Raw genomic sequence first — 25,664 nt, forward strand, 5'->3', positions numbered from 1 at the left:
GCATGCAAATTGGTAGGAGGCAGCTTGGCTGTAAATACTGTGCTAATCATTCCAGGTTCATCAGAACCCTAATTGGCTGTGGGATTGCCTGTAACTCTCAGTACCCTGATTCAGAGCAATAGGAATTGTTGAATCTACATAATAAAGTGAGTGTGATGGAAGGTGAGCTCACACCTACTTGAGATGTGTGTTATCATTCCCATCAAGGTCAAAGACATTTTTTTTCCCTTCCACATATACATATTCATGGAGCCTGTGCACAACTAATGAGTTGGAAGATTAAATGGTTGTGGATTAAGAACAAACCCTACTGTTCTCCTAATTTGATTGAAAGTTACTTAGTTCATCTGATTAGAATTTTGAATTCAAACCATCTAACACGGGCTCCTCAGCTACCTGCAAAACCTGAGCTTGGCAGCCAGGAGCAGATTAAGGTTTCATCCAGTCCCCCCAAATCTCAGGGAGGCCATGGATCTGAAGAACCACAGGAATCCCCCCTGAACAACTACAGGGAGAGACTGACCCAGGGCAGCAGGGCTGTGCTGCCAGGGTCAGCTCCCACCCAGGACCTCCAGCCAGGATTGATTTCATGTCAGATTTTTTTAATATTATAGCAGAGATATTACTTCTAGTCCCTGATAAAGGACATATTACCTAAGATACTGAGATAAGCCTTTGCTCTTGAACTGCTTTGTATTAAAATGTCTGTCTTTTCCACATATACTGAGTTACCTAATTAGCAGCCATGATTCAAAGGAGTCCTTGCCCTAAGCCCCGAGTGTCACTGCTTTTCCCTGAGGCTGGAAGCAGTTGGGCTGGTCCCAGGGCTTGGAAAGGGCTGCAGCATCACCAGGCTAGGAAAACCTTGGGAGACAAATGGCCAGGTCTCACAATAGGTGTGAGTCAGTCCCTTTGCACTTAGGTGATTTGACTTCCTGTTGCTGTGCTGTCTGGGCTGCTTGTTTTGGGGAACAAATCCTTATTAGTGCTGTATCTGTAACATCCTCACTTCCACCAAAGGCTCCCTGTGTGCATTATTTTCCTGCCTTGTGCCGTGCAGCACTTCCTCTGCTCCGCAGCTGCCCCTGCTCCAGCTGCCTGCGCCAGGACTTTTGGCACAGCTCCTTAATGAATGCTGCTCCAAGATGCTTGGCTTAGCTTCGTGGCACCCAGGAACATTTGTCCTTTCCCTCTAATCTCCTGAATTGCAGAAGTGTTCAGTATTTGGGCTTTAGATCCTGCCTGGCTTTATTCAGGTGTAGAAAGGGGGAGAGGAGAAGGTGCTGGAGGGTCTGTTGAACTATAAAGAAAAAAGATAATGGTTTGGGGCTGTGCTGTCCTAGTTCCCTTTTTTTTTTTTTTTTTTTTTTTTTTTGTCTGCGTGCATGCATTTATTTTAACTTTTCTGTTTGAAGGGGGAGAAGGGACCACAGGGTTTGACCTGTGTATTTAACAAAAAGAGAGCACTGAATGAGAGGATTTCAAGAAGTTTTCACAGGTGTATTTAAACAGCATAAGATTCCTGTTTCCTTAATGAAAATGGGAGCAATATGTATCCACAACAGATATGAAACAAAGAGAACTAAGTAATGTGTTGGCATTCAAAAGAACAGGAAAGTAACACTGTTCCTGTCACTGTTAGAAGGTTAAAATCCTGCCTGGCAGCCTATAAACTATTTAAATGATCCTACAGAAATTCCACTGACTGAATCATTTTTGGGATTTATAGCTAAATCCTTCACCCCAATTGAAGACCCAATGTACTCACAGCCCTGCCGGAAAATACACCTTAATGAGGGGAAATTGTAAAATAGGACTGAAAAAAAAACCAAAAAAACTCTTCAGCAGAGGTCCTTGCTGCAGTCCTCACTCACTTCACATGGCCATTGAGATGATGGCAGCTGTGCTGCTGTGATCATATGTGACCTAGATTTTCCTCACAGTAGTCCTGTGCTCTCCCTGATCTTGTGTAGGCCTGAATGAATTGAATAGGAACATTTCTGGATGCTTTCAGAGAGCAATGGTATCTTTTTCTCTCTCTCTCTTGTTCTTCAAACTGCAGCATCTGTTCCCCTTGTGGTTTTCTCCCTTTGCTCTCACTCAGTGCTCGTGAAAGAGGACAGGGCTGGTGTAGCTTTAATTTGGGAAAAGGTGGATGGGGAAATCAGGGCAGGTGTGATCCCTCCTTGGTGTCCTGTCACACAGCAGAGGGTAAAACTCGAGTTCACGGGTTTAGCACTGAGTGTGCATAAAGGAGGTGAGGAGGGCTCTAAGGAAGGTCGAGGGGTGAGACTTGCAGCATCAGGAAGCCTGAGATTCTGCACATGGCATCAAGAAGGCTTTTAGGTACTATTCACACAACCCTCTTCTGCCCGGACTCGAAATTACCCTATGCAAGCTCCTAATCCTCTGTGGGAGAAAAGTCGGAGAGGCTCAGCTCCTCAGTGCATGTCCAAGCTCTTGTTAATGCAGTTTGGCTGGAATAGTTGTGAGTAGGAATTAGCTCATTGCATTGCAGTGCCCAGCAGAATGTCTGACACCATCCCCAGCTCTGGTGTGGAGGGCCTGAGGCCACTTTCCTCTGGACATGGCTTTTGGCTTCTCAGTTCCCGGCTCTGACACCAACACTGCTTCTGCAGGTGAACAGAAATCCCTCCATTTGGAGGGTCCGTCCTTCCTTCCTTCCTTCCTTCCTTCCTTCCTTCCTTCCTTCCTTCCTTCCTTCCTTCCTTCCTTCCTCTCCTTCCTCTCCTTCCTCTCCTTCCTCTCCTTCCTCTCCTTCCTCTCCTTCCTCTCCTTCCTCTCCTTCCTTCCTCTCCTTCCTTCCTCTCCTTCCTTCCTCTCCTTCCTCTCCTTCCTCCCTCTCCTTCCTCCCTCCCTCCCTTCCTTTCCTTCACAAAACTTTAAAACTAAAATCAAGCAAGTAGCACTTAGAGTCCAGTGGAAACTTTTAGATACTGTTCTGGTGGGAATAAAAATAAACACTTATTCTCTTTCTCAGTTCATATGCAGAATAAATTGTAATGATCCCATCATCTGCTGTGCAGAAAGCCGTAAGGACAACTTCTCTTTGGTGCTGTCTTCAGTTACAGAACTGTTCTGACAGTGGCGAGTGAGTGTTACAGGTGGTGGGTGGGGGTTCCTTCCGAAATTTTATATAACTCCAATATTATCTGTTCCTGTGATTGACTTGACACATGAATTCAAAACAGTTGGAGCTTCTCTCCCACTCTGGTGTAGCAAACTGGATGTGAAAATGACACTTCCCCCTGGGAGCTGATAGTTTGCTGTTCCATGCATGGTGTTGGGTTCCTTTGTTCGCTGAATGTGGCACTTCGCAAGTGGTTTTTGCCACTTCAGGGTTGTCAGTTCTGTCTGCTAGAGGCCAAGATAAAGCTGCACAAAAAGCCTTTCACTCCAAACAAATCTCTGTAATGCACTGACTCTATGACAAAGGAACCAGGAGCTTAGAGGTGGTTTGGATTTCTTTCCACCCCAACGTGTGCGCCCTTCCCTTGTCATGCTTTTATTTTAATGTGATATTTCCTACCCTGCTGTAAACACTGGGGTGGTTTTTGTCTTGTGACTCGGCAGCGCTTTGCCGCGACATTCCTTTCATAACGCGTTGCTGATAGCGCTGGATGTGCAGCTTATCAGAGGGGCTGTACCAGGAGCGCTCAGATAACCCCGGGAGGGGATGCATTAGCGGCAGGAGACCTGTGTGAAGCACTGTTGTGATACATTTGTGACCGAGAGGATAAAATACACGGGAACAAACCCGTGGAACTCTGGAGACTTGGGGTTTCAACAGAGCACGGTGAAGCAACACGTGAACAGTGTCCTGGTCCACAACAGGATTGGTCCATGTGTGAAGTGACCCCGGTTACTCATGGACAGGACAGTGCCAAGGGTGCAGGGCTGGGCAGCAGCATCTGTCCCGAGCCCAGTGAGCCGTGGACATTGGTCACTACAAACAGCAGCAGCAGAAATGTGAGAAGTGTTCATGCCAGTGAAGCTTGCTTGGCTTTGATTTTACTTGGAGAAAACAGATCAAATTTGTCATAGGGTTCACAAAGGTGCCTGAATGCTGAAGTCCTCAGCAGCCATGACTTGATCCATCTTCCTGGAATTAGCTTTGCCCGTTGATGTGAAGCTGCATTTCCTTTGGATTTTATCTTATTGTATTATTCCTTATGCATCATCAATATAAGGGTTTGGATATGGATTCAGAATTATTGTGCTTTCAAATTGTATGCAAATGTTCTGACTGAAGTAATAAGTTGATATTTTGGTTTGGTTTCACTGGCTTCTGTAACAAAGAATGCAAATCACAAACCACTCAGAGGTACTGGATCCTCTTCTGTGCACCAGGATTTTTCCATGCAGTTTGGCAGTTGACTGAGTCCTCAGCTCCTAATGGGGGAGAAGGGGTTATATATATATATAGGGACAAGTCAAAAGCCAGAATTCCTGGTCAGACAGGACTGAAGAGTAACTTTTCTACTGAAAGAACCTCTCCCATGTATTGTGTCAGGACTGTCACAACCTCCAGCTGCCAGAACACCCTCTAGGGCAGTGGGATAACTATCTAAATGTAGGGAGACAGCAGTAGTAGGCAATGAATCTGCAAAATTGGAGATAAAGTACATGCAGTCCAACTGCAGAGCCAATTATAATCAATGTAGGTTGTTTTAGGGACTTTGCAGAAACCAGGATTTGACTTCACAAGATGAAATGAGAAATTTAACAGGGATGAAGAAAGGCGTTACCACGCTATTCATAACACTCCTTGTTAGAGGCTGCCAGCTTCTTCCTGCATAAACCGAAGGGAGCTACAGGTGATGGAAAAATAAATTGGTCCCTGTGGGCACAGTGATTTTGACTGTACATGTGTTTTAGAGATGAGGTCGATGTGCTATGAACTGCAGGTGAAATGGCAACAGTGGTACCTGGAAACCTGGTGTTTGTCACAGATGCTGGAGAGCTGCTTGGAGATGGTCAGGGAATAATTTTATTCAGGCTGAGTTTAAAATAAACCTTTCCAAGAACACAGAAACTGCTTGTTGGAAGAGTAAATGGCAGATTGTGTGAATCTTTATGAATTTCCTGTCCTCTTCTCACAGTTGTACCATGCAATGGGGGGCGTGTCACAGCTGCAGGAGAACTTTTTGGTACAATGAAAAATTGGATGTAGTTTCCTACAGGTCAATCCAGCTCCTCATTGCTGGCTCATCTTGTGTGCACTTTTGAAGTACTGGGTTGTATGTGGTCCTGAAAAACGTCTGCAGCTTTTATCCCCCCTCCCCATACAGCTTTGGCTTCAGTCTGAAGCACAGTTATGTGACCAGGGAGAAAATGTTCTCTAAATGAATCCATCATAAACATCGTGCCTGTCCTGTAATGGTTGGGATTGGAGAGTAACAAACTAATAAACCAAAGTCTTTTATTTCTTTCCTTTTTATAGATCACGTGCTGAAGGCTTCTGAGAAGTGCCTCTGTCTCCCAGGCCTGAGCTCAAAGCAGAGATCACCTCACAGCTTGCTTTAGTCAGGGCTGATGAAGGAGAAATGCTGTGGGGTTTGCCTGGACACTCAGAGCCAGGGCAGGTTTTGATTCCTAATTGGGCAGATCCAAAATTTTCCGTAGCTTTTCTTGTCTAGGACAGGAATATCTAGACCAGGATGCTTCTGACCACCCTTCCAAGGCTCTCTGGTTTCATTAATTGGGCTCCACACCCCTAAATTAATGACTGCAATGTGTTGCTGTTCCATTAATGAGATCCATGTTTGGTGGATTTTGGCAGTACCAGACTCTCCTTCCACTGCCTTTGAATTCCTGCCTGGCTTTCCCCAGTCCTTACAGAACCATCCACTTATCGTGCTGGCCAACAGCTTCTCTGGTCCCTAAGGAGCTGATCCATTCCCTTCAAGCTGCACAGCTCTCCCATCTCTCTTAATTCTCCTCCTCTTTTCCTCCTCACTATCTTTGCTCCGCAGAAATTGCTCCCAGAATGGAGCAGTGGATTTTGCAGAGGACAGATCACATAGGACAAATCTACCAAGCTGTTGCTTCTCCCTCAGGTTGCTTCTTTCACTGTCACTTTTCTCCCCAGGCTCTGTAGCCCAAATTTTCTCTGGCCTTCATTGACTGAGGACAGAGAGCAGGAAAATGTTGCCTCAGATTAATTCTTGTCTCCAGCCCCTTTCTCATATCTCCACATTTTCTCTGTCTGGATTATTGCCTTTGGGGTCAAAGGAGGTTTTCTTTTGATACTGTACAGATAATATGATGGTGGAATGCAACATTTGGTAAATAGATCACCTTAATCTTGTTTTCACAGCTCCTTTTCTTACACTTACATTTTGAATGCGAGGTTTGGATTTGCACATTTTCCTTCCTCTACAGCACAGCCACCCTGGTACAAAGCATTGGCTTTGTTGTGTGTAACAGGTCCTAGAAAGTTGCTTAGATCTTTATTTCTTGGCACAAATAATGTGGCAGGAGCATTTTCAATGCTGCCCTCATAATGAAGAGAGAACTTTTCGCTGGAACTCTACAATCATTTTTAGAAAAGAATTTGGAGCAATAAGAGTGAGTGACAGTTCTCCTCTCAAACCTTTTCTATTAACTGACAGAAAGGATGCCATTTGCTTCCTTTGCAAATAAAATGAACAAAATAGTGCGACTGATACCTGAAAATACCACATAAAAAGTGCTAGGAAAAGGCAGCCCTGGCATCTGTTGAGAAAGGACATCATTGTTCTTATTCAGTCTCAACCATGATGAGAATTTCACCTTCCAGACCTGACTACACAACAGGCTATTTTGAGGAGAGAGTCTCTTTACATTGGCTGACTGTACAAGGCTTTAAAAAAATATGTATTAAATGTAGGCAAAAGGAGTACATTACAAAAAATCAGGCGTGTAAATGAAAACTCCTCAAATCTTTGAAAAATCTTCCTTAATATTATATAATAAGAAATGCATAACTGTGCCTATTTTTACAGTAATTTTCTTTCATTTGATGACATTCAATAGTAAGATTTATTATTACCCGCATGGAAAATATCCTGCCTGGGGGTGGTTGAAATAGATCTTGCAGACAAGTCATCAATCAGCTGGTGTTTATCTCTTCAGAGATCAGCGATATCAGTGGCAGGAACAATTCCAACCAATTCAAGAGTATTTACCGATAATAAAAGGAAATGTTCGTGTGGCTTTGTACTGCTTCTCTCGCCAGAGGTCACACAGCATTTTTGCAGGAGGGCTGATTTATTGAGGCTCGTTTGAAGCTGAGGCAGGGAGGGCTCTGAGGTGTCCAGAGCCCTTGCCCTGACACCTCTGTGGCCATTGCTCCCTCTCTGAGAGAAGGTCTAACTTCCCTGGCAGAGGGCTTTAAGATAACACCAGTCCTCCCTGTCCCCACTGCTAATGAGTTCAGCTAAAAGGATTTAAGGCTGATGCAGACAAAAAGATCTTTTACGTCAGCTGAATTGCATGCAAAATGATTCTTACACTTCTAAGGAGTGAATTGTAGCTTCTAACTGAACTGTGCTATAATTCTAAAGCAGAAGGTCTTATATTTGTGTCCCTGATAGGAAGGTTTTTCAGAATTTTATGACAACACTCAGAATATTTATAGGTATTGACTGCAGGGTTCAGGACAAAGATCTGTTGTCCTTGAGGCAAAATAACAGCCCTGACTTTACCTAGTATTTGCCTCTTGGTGTAATCAGTCTGGAACTAACAGTGCAATTGTTACCTAACCCATGTATGACACAAGGGTTTTGTTCCTCCCAGTTTTGCTTTTTTTTCTTTGTAAAATTCAGTATTTATACTTACTGAAACAAAGAGCACTTTGAATCACAACATGAAGTGTATGGTTTTTAAAAAGTTATAAAGGGGTCTTTTTTTTTTTTCTTTTTTTTGCTTAATTTCAATGGTTTTGTCTAAGGAAATTTACTGGAACATTCATTTCTGTTTGAGAGGAAACTTGCTCTATGTGGACAATAAAGATGTTAAGATCAGGATGAATGTCTATGAGAGATAATAATAATGAATGAAAAAATGCATCAGTCCAGCACTCATATTTTCCAGGAACTGCAAGAACTCAGTTCTGGGTTGTGTTTTAAATCTGAGCCCCATTGTTCCTGACTGGGTTCCCAGTCTGTTGGAAAGGCTTCTCTTTGTTCCTCTGAGCTGCTCCAATCTGAAGCATTTGGACCAGTTCCATATTTTAAGCGAGATTTTTAAGCTGAACATGTATTTTCATCCTTCCAGCTTTAGAATGTAGAGCAAAGCATCTTTCCCCTGTTTCCTGCTGGCCGTGAGCAGGACACATTGACACTGGCAAAAGTAATTTGACCTGGGATGAGCCTGCGAGGGGACAGCCAGCAGTTATCAGTGGTACGTGAGAGGTGCCAGGAGCACGCTGCTCCCCCGGGGCAGGAACATGCCTTGTGAGGCAGCACTCCGGCCTTCAGCCGGGCACGTGTGAGCTCTGTGCTCCGGGCTGACGTGATTTGTTCTCCCCACAGATACAAGGTGGCTGAGAACATGTTTTTCCCGCTGATGCTGTGGCACTTGGTGGCATTAATCAAATGCTTGTGGTGCCAGGGCCGGGGTTTAGTTGTGTCCTTTTGCAGGTGAACGCCCCAGCCTGGTAGCACAGAGGTGGTTTTGTTCCTCTCTTTTCTTTCTCGGTTTTTATGGAATTTTTACACAAATGGTACTTCAGCTGTGAAGCACTGAGGGTGACCTGCCCTCGGACACTCTGGCATTTGCCCTGGTTGTGTGCAGCAGCAGCCTGGGAAGCTCTTCCCGCTCACAGGCAGGATTTGTTACTGGCTAAAGTTACTCTCCTTGTAAGAGAAGTTATTTGGAAACGTGGCCTCTCACCCTTTTAACGCCCACCAGTTAAACTTCTTCCCTTTCAGAATGCCCACATAAGGTTTCCTGGCCCAGCCCAGCACCCACCTTGTGTCCCTGTGGCTGTGCTTGCTCTCCAGTGTCACATCATGTGTGAAACACTCCTTCATACCAACAACTCCGAGAGCTCTGCGCTCCTGTGTCGCACAGGATTTGTAATCCCGACCCTGCTATTGACAGATTGCCGTTCTGTGAGACGGCTGTGACAATACAACCTGCCCAAAATGAGCCTGGAAAATACTCAGGAGCTCGTTGCCATGGGCAGACCTGGGGTCCCCAAGAGGTCGATGTCAGCGTGCGGGTGAAGCCATCCAGCAGGATCGTGTTGGAGCTCGCACGGAGCATGAACTCCTGAGAGGGGACTTGGCACTGGCTCGTGCTCAAGGGCAATTGTTGGAGCAGCTTGTGAGCAGGCAGCTCGCCAGCGAGACAGGGCATGGCTGTGGACAGCTCACAGAGTGTGTGTGTGTGCAGGGCAGGCAGGATGCACAGCTGGGAAACGGGAAAGGGATTTCTGTAAACTTCTGCTCCGAGGGGGAAGAGCACATTCAGGCAATGCCAATCCGTGGAGGAGTAAAGAAATGATTTCTGGCAGCTAAGACAGGTTTTGGGTCTGGCTAAATCTGACAGAATGCTGTGGGGGAGAACTGGAGATGTCATGGTTAATGAGTATGGAAATTATATCAGTAGCTTGGCCATCTAGGTTTTAAATGTTGTCAATCTATAACATGCAATACTTCAGTGTAACATTTTCTGGCTGCCTAGTTTAAGGCATAAAGACAGGCAGCCTCTCAGTAATGAGTCAGTATCTATAGAGAGCAAGCTGTTGATAGCAAAGCAGAAATCTTGGCTTCTCATCTCAGCAAGTTTAAATTAATCAAAAAAGATGGTGGGCAGGAGAAGAAGAGGGGTTGTTTTCTTTTGTTTTCACATTTTTGACACACCTGACAAACTGAATTCCCCATGATTTTTCTGCCTCCCTGCTCAGCCCACGGGAGCATTAATTCCTCTCTCCTCTCCGTGCACTCCAGCCCATGAGCTGTGCAGTGACCCTCCTGCCCAGTTCATCCTGGCATCCTGGAGTGCACTTAGACTCTGCACCACGAATGCTGAGGGAAGGCAAAACCTGTTTACTGTAAACACATTCTCCCCAGCACTTCAGTCCAGCAAGGGATAATTACCGAAACTCTGGGACAAAGGTGTTGTGGATCTTTTTACTGGTGGATGGAAAGGATCCTCGTCAAGTCTAATGAGTCTGTGGCTCTTGCAGACATCCAAGTGGGCCTTGCTGTCTCCAGAAGAGACAGAAAGTAACTCTGGGAAGGCAGAGTGTGGAATCTGACACTACTGCGTAATTGAGGAAAAAGAGCTATATGCATTATTTATGAGCAGAAGGCTGGGCTCAATGTTAACAAGTGAGAAGAATGTGGCTTCAAAACACTGGCTTTCTGCTCTTCCCTGTAAGAAAGGCTTCTGATTTAAATTGCTTGTATTTGAGAGCAGGAGGGGAGACAGGGCTGTTTTTAATAGCGAGCCTCATTCCGTGTGTGTGGAGCTGTACAAGATTGAGGGAGAGGCAGGGATTGCCCCGAGGAGAGCAGCCTCTGCTCACTCAGGCTGTGGCCAGGATGTGTCATACATGCTGCCCTGTAACGAGCTAATACCGATCTGCTCCAGGCAAAAGATTTCACTGCAAGACAGAAGCAAGCAGAATTGCTACTCTTTTGGCATTTCCATTGGGCAGGGACGATTTTAAAAAGCTGAGGAATTTTCTCTGAATCACTCTATCCACCCCATGCCCGCCCTTTGCAACCACTGCCCAGTTTTGGGGTTGGATGAGTTGATTTTGTGGCTTTTGTCCTCTTGTGGGTCCCCCACCAGCAGGGTCTGCCCTGTCGGGTGTTGTGGTCAGAGCTGGAACTGGCATGAGCCATCCAGCTCAGGCTGTCACAAAATCTCAGTGTAAAGTTACACAAATGTGCTGGGGCTTTTGAGTTTTAGCTGTTTTCTGATTATTTTCTAAAGAAACCAGGCCTGGCTGGCTAATGAAGTTTTGCCCTTCATGATGACAACGTGCGATTATTATCAGCAAAAGATATTATGTTCCAAAGAGTACAGGATGCTGAGCTGCCTTTTTTCCTAGGAAAACACAGCGTGGGCTGAGGTAGGGCAAGTCCCTCCCTGTGGAGAGATCACCTTCATAGCTGAGCAAATTATCACCTTCATCACTGTCTGCATGGCACTCACACCTGGAGGCAGGAGCAGGAGCTTGAACTCTTCCTGGACCTTTTTGCAGCTCAGCACATCCATTAAGGACCCCACCACGAAGAGGTAAAGGCTCTTGCCACTTCACCCAGCAGTACATGACATTTGCTGCAAAAGATTTCCCTGCTGCTACTGCAGCCCTGCTTGGGTTGGGAGTTCATGCTTGGCATGTTTGTGCTGCAAATCTGGTACCCAGCACTGCTCCATGAGCTTGTATTTGCGTTCCATGCTTTTATTTTCTGCAGATCCCAAAAGGTAAGAGAACCTTCCATTTTCTTCCTTTTTTAAAGGTCAGCAGTTTCTCCCATTCCCATTTCTGCATTACAGCCAATGTCCTTTCCATGGTATAAAATCCTGACTCCTTCCTGCTGTGATCCCGAGCAGCCAGGACTTTGTTTCTGGGAGGAAAATTAGCTCAGTGGGATAAGATGAGAATAACTAGGCCTCTGTAAAAGTCAGGAAGCAAGAAGTGAACAGCATTGCACTGGAACTGATGGGGGAGAAGCACTCTGTTCCTTGATTTTTAACACTGGCTCATTGATTCTCCTCTTGGTTCAATCAGCAGTTACTGCTTCTCCTTAATCCAGGTTCATAATTTCTTAGTGGAGCGGGTTCTTAACAGAAATACCCCTGAGAAATCATAAAAATGGGCTGGAGGGGAAGCTGAAGAACACTGGGATCTTGCTTGCATCCCAGAAGGATGTATTGGAGCAGGGAATTGCTGTTTCTAATGGGGTTCCCTGGAAAGCCCCTTTGTAGCCAGGTTTGTGGCTGCACAGCTTCGTTTGGTGTCCAGAGGGGCCAGCAGACCTCGAGCTGGGTGCTGAAATTTCTAAGGAGTACTGCTAACTTTTCCCTGTCCCCAGGCTTCTCATAGCAAAGAAGGTAAGGGCAGGAAGGACTAATGAATAAAGATGATTTTTGTAAAGGTGGGATTGGAACAGGAGAGGCTGGAGGTGAGGCACAGCGATGGGGGAGGAGGGAGGCAGCCCGTGTGGGGACTAGTGAGTCATGCATCCTCCAGCAAGCACTGACTCACTGGGAAGATGATCGCTCTGCTGTTCCCTTTCTGCTAAGGCTGAGGAACAGTCAGTCGGCACAACTTTATTCTGCAAGCTCCCGGGCTGGAGAGTGAGGTGTAGAAGGGAGGGAGCTGGAGACCATGAAGCACTGAAGTGGGAGGCAGGGGTGAGCCCTGGGGCACAGCCTGGAGCTGGTGTTGCTGCTGAGGCTCCCTGCAGCAGCTGAGGGGAGAATTCCCCATGCATGGGCTGGCTGTGGAGCAGAGGCTCAGCTCCCCCAGCCAGGCTGGCCACCGGAGTCTGCAATTGCCATTTGTGCTCTCTTTGCTGCAGGGTCAAGGCTCAGGTGCTGCCAGCACTGCTGCTCCCAACCAGGCACACAAACTCCTTGGAGCCAGGCTTGGAGTGTGCCAGCTGGGACAGGTGTCACCTGGCAGAGATGTCACATGGGAGAGGTGTCACCTGGCAGAAATGTCACTTGGGAGAGTTGTCACCCTGCTCCCCTGTGGCCAGTTAGGTACAATCAGTAGGGATGCAGTTCTAACATTTGTTATCTCCTGCCCAGCTCATTATATTTGACAGATGAGGAGAGCCACCACTGAATCTGTATTATCTGCAGATTTCTAAAAGGAAATACATCTTTTTACCTATTGTGGACACAGGACAGTGATTCTGCAAGGCTGAGGAGAGGGACCAGAGGCCTATATGGTTTCTTCCTCTCTGAGAAAAAGAGGAAAGAAAATATGCAAGAAGAATCCAAAATGACCCCAAAAGCTGATTTTCACTCAGATTGTTGCAGCTTTCGTATGAGTGAAGTGCAGAGAGCCCTGATCCACAAAGTGGTGCTGTCAGGATTTTTGGAGCAGTGAAAGGCTCCAAGTGCGTCTGTGCAGTCAACGTTGAGGGCAGGGGCTGGAACTGCCCAGCACAGCCAGTGCCCAGACCTGGGATCAGAAACTGGGAGAGCCGTTGCAAGTCAGAGCTGCAATTTTCTTTTGCTTTACAAGTTTCATGTTGGTAATGTGAAGTAATTAATGAACCAGAGCAGTGCTGCAGAGGGGGAATAATTTTAATGCTCCTTTTAAAGAGGCTACTAAATCAATGGGGCAGTTTAAAAAGGAATGATAGCCTGGAGATTAGGAGACTTAATGGGAGAAATTAGGCAGGGTTTTGAGAGTGATGGGATCTCAAGTAGGCAGGTACTTCAGGAACTGCAGCGTGGGCATTTGCACGTTCAGCACACACTGGCAAAGGCAGGACTCACTGAGCTTTAGGCCTGACTGGTCAGACTGGGCAACCGTGCTCAGACGTGAAGGTCCCCAGCACTTGGAAAAGACACTGAGAGACTGTAAAGCACAAGCTACACTCCTGCTTCCCACTGTGCAGGAGCAGTATTTTTCCACTCCTGTCACAGGTCTTCTGACTACCAGGCTCATAAGCGATGTCTACACGGGCTTTTGTAGGCAGATACGAGCTTACTCTGGCTGCTGGCCAAGAGAACCAGAAGCCATGGAGCTGCAGCTAATGTGCTATATGCCCAAATTACTGTGGCCTGCTGAGAGGCAGGATATTAGCTTGAGCTCAGGGCTCTGGCCAGCTCAGACCATGAGTGAAATAGGTTTTCCTCTGTGTGCAGAAAGGCATGGAGATAAGGATAGACCACTTGTGTAGGATTCAGAAAGCCATTTTTATATGGGCTGGGGCAGGTTAGCTGAGCCCAGGAAGATCAGGCAGACACAGCTCCCTGTGCACCCTGCCCCAAGCACAAAAAGCAGCACCACATGGCTGGCCTCAGAGCCAGCCAGATCCTCCTGGCCAAGGAAAACTGCTTTGGGAGCTGCATCCAAATTCTGTGGGCCTCCAGTTGGCTCTCCCTGTCGTAGGCATACCCAGCGTTTCTCTTCTGTTTTGGATGGCAGGGACTTGCTGTGGACAGGGAAGGTTTGAATTCCGTCCTCACTGGCTCTGCGAGTTTCTGCAGGAAAATGTTTGTACAATGTGACACCTGATGGGCCAAGTTGAATTCTGAGAAGGTGGACAGGCACCTACATGTGTCCAATTTGGACTAAGATGAAAGGCTGTCTCCATTTTAAATGCATATATTAGCTAGTTGGATTAGCAGATATTTATTCCTAAAATCTTTTACTTTCTCAATTTTGGAGACTGCTTTGCATGAGAAATGTCACCATGTATTTCTGTTTAATGTTAATGGAGGAGGAACTGTGTCTGTATGTGGGTACATGTATGTGCATATGTACACACGCAGTGTACAAGGAAACGGGGATGTTTATATGTAAATACACACCCAAAATTCAGTCTTGGTTATCTTAGAATGCTACATAAAGATATTAAGGATTTACAGCAAAAAACTGGGTGCTAGGCAGTGTCATGGTGCAGTGAAGCATTTTACAAGCAGGAATTTGAGTAACTGTCTCAGTTACTGAGGATAGAACCATAATTTAAGCAGGAAGAAGCTTTAATTAAAACAGACCCATCAGGTGAAATCCTGGCCCTATCATGGTCAATGGCACAACTCTGACTGATCCTTCATGGAATCAGGATTTTGCTCAGATCTTGTGACATTTGCCTTTTCTGAATCTGAGGCATTAGTCTCGAACAGAATATATAAGCTAAAAATGGAAAGCTGCCTGACCTAAAATAGTTTGACATCCATATCATAGTGCTTATTGTCTGAGAGTACATCTAAATGACATGTTGATTAATCCTGAAGTGAGGAAAATGCGATTCGTTGGAAAGAACTGGGATTGTACCAATAATTCAGTACCAGAAGCTACGCAGCCATCAACTCAGTGTGCAACGTTTCCAGGAAAACTTTATTTGCAAGCTGTCAGATTCATCTGCCATTTTCCCAGCGACTTTGGTTCCCTTCTGAGTGGCCCGGACGAAACGCTCCAATCCAGTTCATGTGGGCTATCAGCTACTTTGCTAAAGCAACTTTCCCCCTGCCTTTTACTGAAAACAAAACAGTCACATCAAGTCAGGTTGCTGTGAGTGGCTCTTAAGAGAGATGTCGGCTGCACTTAGTGCACAGCTGGGGCCAAAGTGAAGCTGTGTAAGTGCCTGAGCTGTTCAGCTGGAAATTACATCTTGTGCAGGAACCTAAATGTCAAGTTCCCCAGTCCCCCTCACAGCCAGAACTCCAGCAACTCCCCTTTTCCCATGACTTTCTTCCCTTTCCTACAGATGTAGCTGTGTTTTCCTTCAGACACAATAAATCTTATATGGGAACAGCACAATGTAAAGCAAAGCTGTCACCCAGGACTTCAGATGACACTTAGCCACATTAACGAGTAAACAGAGCCCACAGGAAAGATGCCTTTTGAAATGCACTGTTTGTGTCAGCAGTGCTAAAACTAACGAACCAAAACAATGAGGGGAAAAAGGGGAATCATCAGATGCACCTAAAGCTATAGGCTATAAAGTCAGATCGGCTGAGAGCAGCTCAGATACAAGCAAATCATTGGGACAGTGCACAAATTATGATTTCCATAAGCAGTAAGACAGCGAATACTCCCAGCCTTGTGATGGGAGGAAAGCACTAAAAGAAAGGCTAAATGTAACCATGTGAAAAGAAGGGAGCAGGAATGAATGTGCTTCTTATTTTGGAACCTTCTCATGGCAAACAAGCAAGGCTGGAGCCAAAATCTCCAGGACACAGAAGGAAGTTGGAACTGTTACCCCAGCGCATGGCTCACGAGAGAGCTGGCACGGAGAGAGGGATCAGCTCTGCATTGTTCAGAAGGAGCCCCACAGAGCATGCAGCATAACATGCATCCCCAGGGCCTTTGGAGGCAACCACTATCAACAGTCAGTGGAATCAGTCCAAAGTCAGAGAAATGTTACTAAATGATAATTTCACTCTTGATGATGGAGAAGGAGCACTGTGCACCAGAAGAAAAGAAATAAACTGATAGTAGGGCATAGAAATGGTGCTGTGGAAATGGCTTTGCTTTGCTTGCTGGAGGTATTTACTCTGCCATTGAACCAGTTCTTAAACAATAATCCTCTGAAGGAACCTTTCAGATCACTGACATGGTGAGAGGAAACCAGTATTAGCTACAGTGCTTACATTCGTGGTTGCTTCATGTTGATACAAACAAAAGTGCTTGGTCTGGAATTGACAATAGCTGTGGTTTAGGTTTTCTTCTTTCAGTGATCCCCAAATTATGCCTGCCTGAATAATTTGGTACTAGAGGCAGAATAAACATCAACTCTTAATAGCTGAATTTTTAAGGTTAAAACTGAGGCTAAGTACATAACATTTATCTTCTGAAGAAAGCATGTGTACCCTGGTTAAAGGGGAAGATGAAAACCATGTCTGTGAGAGCAATGGCTGATGGCTTAGTTCTGCATGATAAAATAAATAACTTCGATTAACTTCAAGCTCCAGTACCTCAGATGTTTGTTGTCACAGAGGAGCAGCTTGGCTGATTGGCAGCTCTGATTTAGTCGACATGTGTTAACAGAAATTGCTCAATTTACATGGAGTACTTCAATCTGCTGTTTTAGGAGTTTTTGTCTTACATAGACTGGCATTTCAGCTTTTGAATAGATGGAGGACTTGTAAGGGTCATTAAAGAAATTGCTAAAGCTTCTGCAAATGCTTGGGCCAGATTGCTGACTGAGATGCAGAGCATGCACGTGTCACTGCAGATACTTCCCAGATAATGGTGCTGATTGAGATTTTAATCTGGACAGAGTGCTGGAGGCAACTTTCTTTCCAACACTCAATTATCCTGATAATAATATGCTTATTTTTTTCCTGTGTTCAAAATGTGTGGTCTGCTGCAACTGTGCAGTGTGAGTACAGTGCTGTACAGAGAGGGAAAAATCAGGGAGCAAAACTGACTCCACGGCAAAGGGCACTGACAGCACAGTCCCACAGTGTGCAGGGCGATGTATTTTTACCTTGAATGAGCTGAGTAACCACCATGAGAAAGGGCTGCATTCCTTCCCACAGGCTGCAGGACAACTCCTTGGTTCTCAACAGCCACAGAGGAATAAATCTGGAGCACAGCCTGCAGCCAGGACTACTTAGCGTGTTGTAGGGGCAAGACTATCATTTTACTGTGCATTTGCATCTTGTATCCTCCCTGGTGGGATGCTGATCCATAACAGTCTTCTAAAATCTCACACAACACAAAGAATCCAGACTAGTTTCCCACGGACACTCTCCATGAAAGAATTTCTTAGAAGAGATAACTCAGCCAGGAAATGGGAACTAGGGGGCCACATTCCTTCACTCAAATCCATCTCCCTTTGGTAAAGGATTTAAAAAATTGTCCCTATATGACTAATCCCAGCTATATTTCCCTAATTTCTAGGGAAGCAACAGTTTCTAGAAATGAATAGTAAAGCCATTTGAGGAAATGAAGCTTTATTTGCTTTTTAGTAATTAGAGTATTTTCTGCTAGATCAAATTACTAATAATATTTTGGTTATTAAAATGTATGAAACCTAAATTTACTTTTCAGCCTCTGTATCATCTTCTGATCCTTAATACTTTTCATCACACTCAAGGAATGAAAACAAACTCATCTGTTTTGTGTTTGTTCACAGTTGACTTTTACCAGGGCTGTGTTAGGGTAGTTACAGACTTGTTATAAGTGATGGCAGAGCACACACTTCTGAGGCAACACAGAATATTCACCCTCATTTTCAGCAGGTTACAGCCCAAAACGCGTGTCACAAACCTGCCAGGAGGGCCAGAAGAGGTTCTGCTGCTTCCACAGCTCCCTCTGTCCCTCTCCGATTGTTGTCTGCAGGGATAGCTGTGAATTTGACTCACTTGCTTTATGTGTCCCCTAGTATTTGTTGTTTGAAGTGAATGCACATGCCCTAAAGCAAGGAACATAAGATTTTTGGCTTTTTATGATCAGTTGAAAGTTTTCCCATATATGTTAAATTCATCTGTGTTGAATTTAGTTAAGCTAGTGCTGGGTAGTCTTATTGTGGACTAGGAGTGATTTGGGTCAATTTGCTTTAAATCCATCCCTGACTGACTTGCACTGAGCTGAGCTCAGTTACACCTGATTTATGCCCTCAGTTACCGCATTTTGACCAAGAGCTTGGGGATGCTGTTGGCTGCCAGCACCGTCAGGAACCACCGCACACCAGCGGCGGCCCGGGAATCGCAGCATTCCTGCAGCAAACGTGAGCTCCACGTGTCAGCGTGACCTCAGGCCAAGAAAAAGAGAAGTCTGAACGGGTTTCTTCCATCGCCGATGGCCACGGGCTAAGAGCAAACACACACGGTCAATTAGCGAGGCTCAGCTGATGCGCCGTGAGTTGTCAGGCGCGTCAGGACCCGAATGGGGATCGCTCATTCATGGATTGAGCCCCTGGAAGTATCCTTTTAAACTGCTGTTATATAAACAAGTGTGGCTATGGCTGTGGACACGCGGACAAATTAGTGCGGGGATACGGAGCCTTTGTGTGCCAGCTGTTGCCATCTGCATACCTGCCGGGTGAGCTGAGGTAGCCTCTCCTCCCCTCCCCAGGGGCAAGCTATGCCTCAGGCATGGCAAATCCAGAGCCTGGCTTCCTCGGCACTGATGGCTTTAACCTAGTTTAGAACAGTGCAGCTTGGTTTTAAGTGGAGTAAAACAGATTTAAGCCACTTTTACACCAGTTAAACTGTACTTATTGTGTATTTTACTCATTTGCTCAAATGGTGCAGTTGTGCAGGTCAGATCTTTGAATCAATAAGAGACTTTCCATTTACTTTCTAGAGCAGTGTTTTATGGAGAAGGTTGAAGGCCTTTCATTTTGGAATCTAAAGATGGGTTTGCATCTTAACAAACCAACCACAAGACAACAAAGAGAAACCCCACGATCCCAAACTTTCAGCTTTCCTCCCAAATAACATTCTGTTTCTTACTCTGTCCTGTGGGAGAGGGTCAGCTTTTCTAAGAAAAAATTTGCTTCTTTCCAGCAAGGAACACACCAGGATTTGCTAAGTTGAAATTAAAGTTTCAAAAGCTCCAAACACAGTATGTGCTTGGACCCTTTGAAACTGTGACTGAGACCAATGAAGCGCAGGATCAAACACCAAAACTTTGGGTTACTTTTCTTTTTAACTCAAAAACTTGAATTCAATCTCAGTTCATCTTTACTTTCACAGAACGAAAGGGATGACATTTGATTAGGTTATGTGAGATCACGTGGATGGATTCAACACATGGCTGCAGGACCAGGCATTATTATCTTGGACACATTTTGAACAGTGCTTCTCACTCTGCTATCAGCCACCGCCACCTCTGCAGTAATGTGACAGCAAGAGAAAAAGGATGGGAAGGCGATAAAGTTTGCCCACGCAAGGAGAAAAGAACTTTCTGTCCAAAGCCAGCTGGCTTGGCTTGGGAATGAAATGGCATTTTAGTGAGAGGTGACCTGTTTGCATGAGCTTTGTCTCAGAACACTTGTCCTCCGTGCCACAATGGGGTCTGAGATGCAGTTTATCACTGAATACACACAGAAAACAGGTGAGCTGTCTCCGTGCCAGTTTGTCTTCTAAACTGTTTGACAGATAAGAAACCATCCTCAGAGATTGCAACAAATGTGCTGCCGCATTTCATGGTAAGAACCGAGCATATTTTTAGTAAAGGGTTGAGAAAGTATGCAATAATCCTAAATCACAGCCAAGAAAACCACAAACCCCATAAGAAACGCCTGTTCGGATTCAGAGCTCAGAAACGTGCACCAGTTGATCCACGTTGACGCTCCAGGAAAAATTTTAAGCTTATTTTTCCAAACTCCAAGAGAGAGTCTATGACTTTTTTACCTCTACCTGGAAGGGCCGGGGGGAGCAGGGAAGCTGCTGGGTGTTCTTTATCCTGTGGGACACAGACCAACCATCCCACATGTGCTCCCAAAGAAATCAATGGGATGTGCACCAATGAAATATTTGTACTGAGGAGTCTGTTCACCGTTATAAAACCCCAAATGTACCTTGTAAACTGCCCAAGTTAAAAAATTAAACTTTATTCCATAAGTTAACTGCTTTAGAAGTTTCTTTGTTGTGTCTTGTACACTCTAACAGATCCCGCAGAGCCACACTGGGCTCTGGATATGAAGGCTACCAGGTCGGAAAAAAAATGTATTTTATCCTTTTTGTATTGCAGTTTGGTCAGTGAGTTTAAAGTGAAGCAGACAAGATACAGGAGACATAACACTTAAATTTGCATTTTAGGGCAGCTTTAGCTGATTGCAGAGGGAGCTGAGGGTGCCCTGCACAAGTCAGGAGAAACTTATCTGGCTTTTAAGAGTTCCACAAGTCTTTTGTCACTTGAAGAGGCCCCATCAGCTTCAAATCTACTTTTAAAAAGTAGTTCAAAAACGTTTCAGGTATTACGGTCTCCTATATCTATTTCTGTCCCTTTTGTTTCCTAACAGCATGAGATACTGACCACACATACTGCTGTCAAATATAGAAATTAAACTTACAGAAAAAAGGAACCATTTTCTCTTTAATCTCTTGGAAATTTTTCCAGACGAAAGCATTGTTCTTAAATGGGTAATATCCCTTTAAGAATTTATTTGCCAGGTAATGTTAGAAGAAAAAAGACTTTAAGGTCAGTTTGAACATTAAAAAGATCCCCTTTAAAATAAATTTCAAATCTGTATTGGAGATAATGGCAAGCAGTATTTGAACAGCTCTCCAAATTATAAAATATATTCTACACCTTAAAAATGCAAATAGCTTTAAAATCCTTTTAAGTGATTTCCAGCTCCTTGGAAAAAGGTCAAGATTTATCCTAAGAAATACTTTGTTGCATAAAAATAATACAAATAGTTTACTGTTGCAATATATACCAGTCATAATATGTATAAAGCTACAAAATTATTAACAGATGAGGGCCTGTAAGTTTTGAATAATGCAGTAAATATGATTATTTTTGAGGGGTGAAATAACACAATGCTGTCAGAAGAGAAAATTACATTTTAATAATGAAAATATTGAACATAACTATTTTTCTTTAGATCTGCTAAGCAATCTGTGTGTTCCCTATGAGATGTCAAACTATAGAGTGCATATGAAGGCTTTGCTCCCTCTATAAATATACATGTGCACGACACATTGCTAACAGCAGCAAGCGAGTGCTGGGGAAATACAGCGACAATGAAGTTCCTGAGAGAGGCTTATTTTTTCAAGTTATTAAAAGAAGGTGGCAAGCGTTCATGAGGATATGAAAATTTAAAGCCGTCTGCAGGAAACTCTGAAAACCTCTGGTTAAGGCTGCTGCCAAAAAATCTCAGCTATGTTATGTCAGAATGTTTAATTGCAAGCTGCAACTTTAATGAATGGAAAGATATGGCAAAAGCAGGAAGTTTCTGAAGCAACATGGAGCAACCATGAAAATAAAATACCAAAGGTTGTAATCTCGAGTGCTGTTGGAAGCAGGAATTTCCATCCACGCTCTGCCTCCTTTCCCTGCTGTGCAGGGGCTGCCAGCTGAGGGGAGAGGTAAAAGGCTCTGGATATCATCTCCTGGGCTCAAGGCAGCACTTGTTCTGTCCATGTGAACAAGTTCAAGTTCTTTGCATCTGTCATTAGGGGTGTTTACAGGAGTGCAGCTTAGGAATGAGGGGAGGAAAGGCAAATGTCAGAGTGCATTAAATAACGTATTTTCTTTACTTTCCAAGAAGCTTGCTCGCAGCATGATGTTGCTATTTATATCCCATCTCCTAAACCCAGCTGTTGGTTCATGTTAACATGCAGAATGGTGAGAAAATCCCAGCAGAAGAGCGTGAATCCCAGAGAGACTTGTGGGGACCTATAAAATATCACAATTTTTGCTGAGGTCCGGGCCAGGCGTGCCCTTGGTGAGGCAACACCAGCATTTCCCCTGTTGATCCTCCAGTGTTAGAACACCAAGAGCAGAGCAAAATGTAAAGTTCCAAGTGCTGCAGCAGAAAACTTCAGGGAACTGGGCTCACACCCCTGGCTGGAAGAATTTGAAAGAGTATCTTTACCTGTAACTCAAAACTAGCAAATACACTGTACACCCACATAACTGCATTCTTAGACAAGCTGTGTCTGATCTAATCTTATGTACCTTGGCCACAAGTTTTGGAAAAACAAATATTCCCAAGGCAATCAGATTAGTGAGTATACCATATAATGATGTGGAAATACTGGTGGTTTATAGAGAGCAGTTTATGGGATGGATTGAGTGAATTTAATTCATGCATTGTCAGGTAACTTGGACTTCAGTAAAATAAGGAAATCTTGATTTTATCTGTGTGTAGTGGAACATCAGGGCCAAAGAATGTAAGAGCAGCACTTCTGAGCACAGACAGGGAGCTCAGGGGAGTTTGTTCCCAGCCAGCTCCCCGAGAGGACAGGCAGTGCTTGTGCCGAGGTGACCACGGGGTTAACAGGGTTACCCAAAGCCTTAATGGCCAGGAGCCATTATCTGCTCCTCTCTGATTTCCTGCTCCCTAGGTGGGAGTCCCCCCTGCCCCTCTCCTTTGTTTCTGATGTGAGTTCCCATCCTGAAATGCTGTGAGTACAATTCGGTTTTGTTGCAATCAGTAGTCCTTTACAAAATCTTCATTCACAGAGTGTTTCCCCCATTGTAAGTGGAACAATGTTAGGAATTAATCTGGCCTGCGATTTGTAGGAACCTTGTTCTGAAAACCTTGTTCTTAGCCCCCCCCCTCCCCTTCCCTTTGAAGGGTAACTTAATTGTTTGGCAAACATGCAAAACCTACATAACATCCCCTACTCCTCTTAGCTATGATTTTAGAAGTCCTGCATTTTGGTTTTATGTAACGTTCACCTCTAGAAGCATGGGGCTCAGATTCTCTTCTCCAGGACACAAGAGTAAAAAGCTGATTTCTGGAATATAAGGAGCATTTGAAAGGAGGAAAAGCCATGGTACATCTCTGGAATGGATGGTAAGAAAGTCCTAAAATGTAAGTTGAAAGTTAGTAGAGATCTGATTTTGGTGATAGTGCCTCCAAAATACCTTGAATGGGTGGGTGGAAATGCACTGGAATAGAGATGCAAGGGAAAGCTTTATTGCCATAACAACTGCTGGATGATGACTCTATACAACTCTGAGGCTATTTAGTTAAAATTAAGAACGCTGCTATCTTTTTTCCTCATCTTTCTTTATATTTGCTATTGCTCTGATTTTAATTCTCTTTATATCATGGAAATTGCAGTGCCTGCTATTTGGCCAAGGGAAGAGATTTCAGGGGGCTCTTTTTATTCTCTGGCTTGTACATAAGATGGGCAGAAATGCAGTCAGTGGCTGTTCCCTTTTCTCTCAGAAGTGATCCTGGCAGATGCTTGTGGTAATTTTTCCCTTGTCATATTGACACTCCAGTGTGATGTTCTCTGGGGCTTTTCTTATGTTGCTGCTTCTACAGTCTTACAAAGATTGCCATTTTTTCTCTGCAGTGTACATTTTTCTTTATTATCTACAGTTTTGCACCTTCTGTATTATCCAGGAGAATTTGACCTTTGCAGTTGTCCTGGAAATTAAACCCAATGCAGCACCATCAGGTGAGGGAGTGATTTCAGGATTTTGATGCACCAATTCTTCTGTGTCAGCCTGAGGGGTGACATTTTTCACTCACTGTGACACATCAGGACATCTGTGCCCTCCCCACCACCCATCCTGGTTCCCCACCAGTCCCACGAGGGTTCTGCAGGAGCAGATGTGGCAGCACATCATCACACATGGGAAAAACATCTGGAATTCCAACTGCAACCTGAATTTTGCACTTCCTTTTCTCAATTGTTACACAGGGCAGTGTTTCCATCAGGGCAGGAAAGCATTTCAGTGGGAAGCAGGCTGCTCTGTGCCCCTGAAGTATTGTTTGCAAGGCTCATAGAGAAATCCCTTGAGCAACACATGCTCTGCTTATTCTTGTGGTGCCACTGAAAAGGACAGATGAGAACCAATTATTTATCTCTTTGGCTTCCTGCTCTATTTTTTGCCAGCTTGGAATAATATGTACTGAAAATAATTCATGAGTATATCCAGAAGTCCTTGCTCAGGCCTTGCTTCAATGTCTTACTCAGATTCCCACTGACTTTTATAACTTAAATATTCAGTATTTTATCTTAACATCTTCTCAGCATATTGCTGTCAAGAGAGGATTTTGTGGCATTAATCATTAGATTCTAGTAATAGACCTTACAGGTATTATGGATGATAGGTATAGTCAGGAAGGAGAGAATAAATCATATTCATATGAAAATCAATGACATTTAGACTGTTCACACTGAAATTGAAAGAAAACTGTGTATTTAAATATCTTCCTGATTGTTACAGATCAGCAACAATCAGCTTGGAAATATGATTGTAGATGGCAAATATTTATATTTTGTTGTCTTTTTCACTTCTTGTAATCTTTTTCTTAGATCCACAAGAAGAAGTGTCTGTTCTTGCAATTCTGTTTTGAACAAAAGGTGGATGTTTCAGAAGCTGTTCAACTTATTCACTGGCTGCACTTTAAAATCCAGGCTAATCTGTTCATTACAAACCCTGAACTCCAACATTTCAGAGAGCTGTGAATTACTGTTTCCACTTGTGCTAAACTTCTGGAAATAGACAACAGAAATTTGCATTCACGTTTTGGGAATGATCATGGAGGATCCACCTTTTCCCATCCCATGTGTGGTCACCACCCTGCCAGATGGGACTTTCTGTCATCATTTCTGGCATCCTATTCCCTAACCTTTTGTGGAGCTACCGTTTTGTGTTCAGTTAATGATACAATTCTGAAATACAAAGAACACCCTCTGATCTCAGTTTTTCAGAGCCAGCACCTTTGGTTCTGGTGCCCTGATTAGAGACGTGCCCTTTGCAGTGATTTGGAGCTGTGAAATGGCTCCTGTCGCTCCGCTCTGAGGCTGTGGGTATCTCACAGGATAAATCTGGAAGAGCTGTAGAGCGCAGATGATTTTTGGCAAGTATCATTTTATCATCAAAATTTTATTTTTGGGTCGCTCTTCAGCTGCCGCCTTCTGTGAAGGAGAAAGACGCCCATTTGATGGCTTTTCTGATGTATTCCCGAGCAGTCTCTTCTGCTTAGAGCAGAATTAATGGGAGCTCTGGCAGAGATAATGTGAGGTGGGCATGGATGCATGGAGGGGGAGCTGAGGTGGCCTGTCACCTTTGTCTGAACGTGGAGGCACAGCTCACCTCCTCAGAGCTGGCAGATTCACAGAAAGCCAGGCAGAAAAACACTAATTCTGAAATCTGTATCTGTACAGTAGATAGTCACTATACATACAATTAGTGTGTAGAGAATTAATATTTAGGGTAGAATTAATATATGCACTGTATATCATACATGTATTAATAGTGCATATTATATATAGTATATATACTATACATTCTATATTTAGTAGTGTAATGACTTCATATTAATAGTTTTGCTTTTACAACCTTGTCCTTGCTGAATTTT

At 44.3% G+C, this 25,664-nt stretch overlaps 1 protein-coding gene across 4 annotated transcripts in view; it reads left to right on the top strand.

Moving 5' to 3' along the window:
• Nucleotides 1-20,229, top strand: part of LRRC28 (leucine rich repeat containing 28) — a 90,787-nt gene extending 70,558 nt beyond the window's left edge. For all 4 annotated transcript variants that reach the window (XM_053954498.1, XM_053954497.1, XM_053954496.1 and 1 more), the window contains one exon: nucleotides 18,283-20,229. In XM_053954498.1, coding sequence (XP_053810473.1) covers nucleotides 18,283-18,296 — 14 coding nt within the window. In that variant the 3' untranslated portion in view covers nucleotides 18,297-20,229. The remainder of the gene's footprint in view (nucleotides 1-18,282) is intronic.
• Nucleotides 20,230-25,664: the final 5,435 nt, after the last annotated feature.

This window comes from Vidua chalybeata, chromosome 13 (assembly GCF_026979565.1).
Source record: "Vidua chalybeata isolate OUT-0048 chromosome 13, bVidCha1 merged haplotype, whole genome shotgun sequence".
In the NCBI taxonomy this organism is placed as follows: domain Eukaryota; kingdom Metazoa; phylum Chordata; class Aves; order Passeriformes; family Viduidae; genus Vidua; species Vidua chalybeata.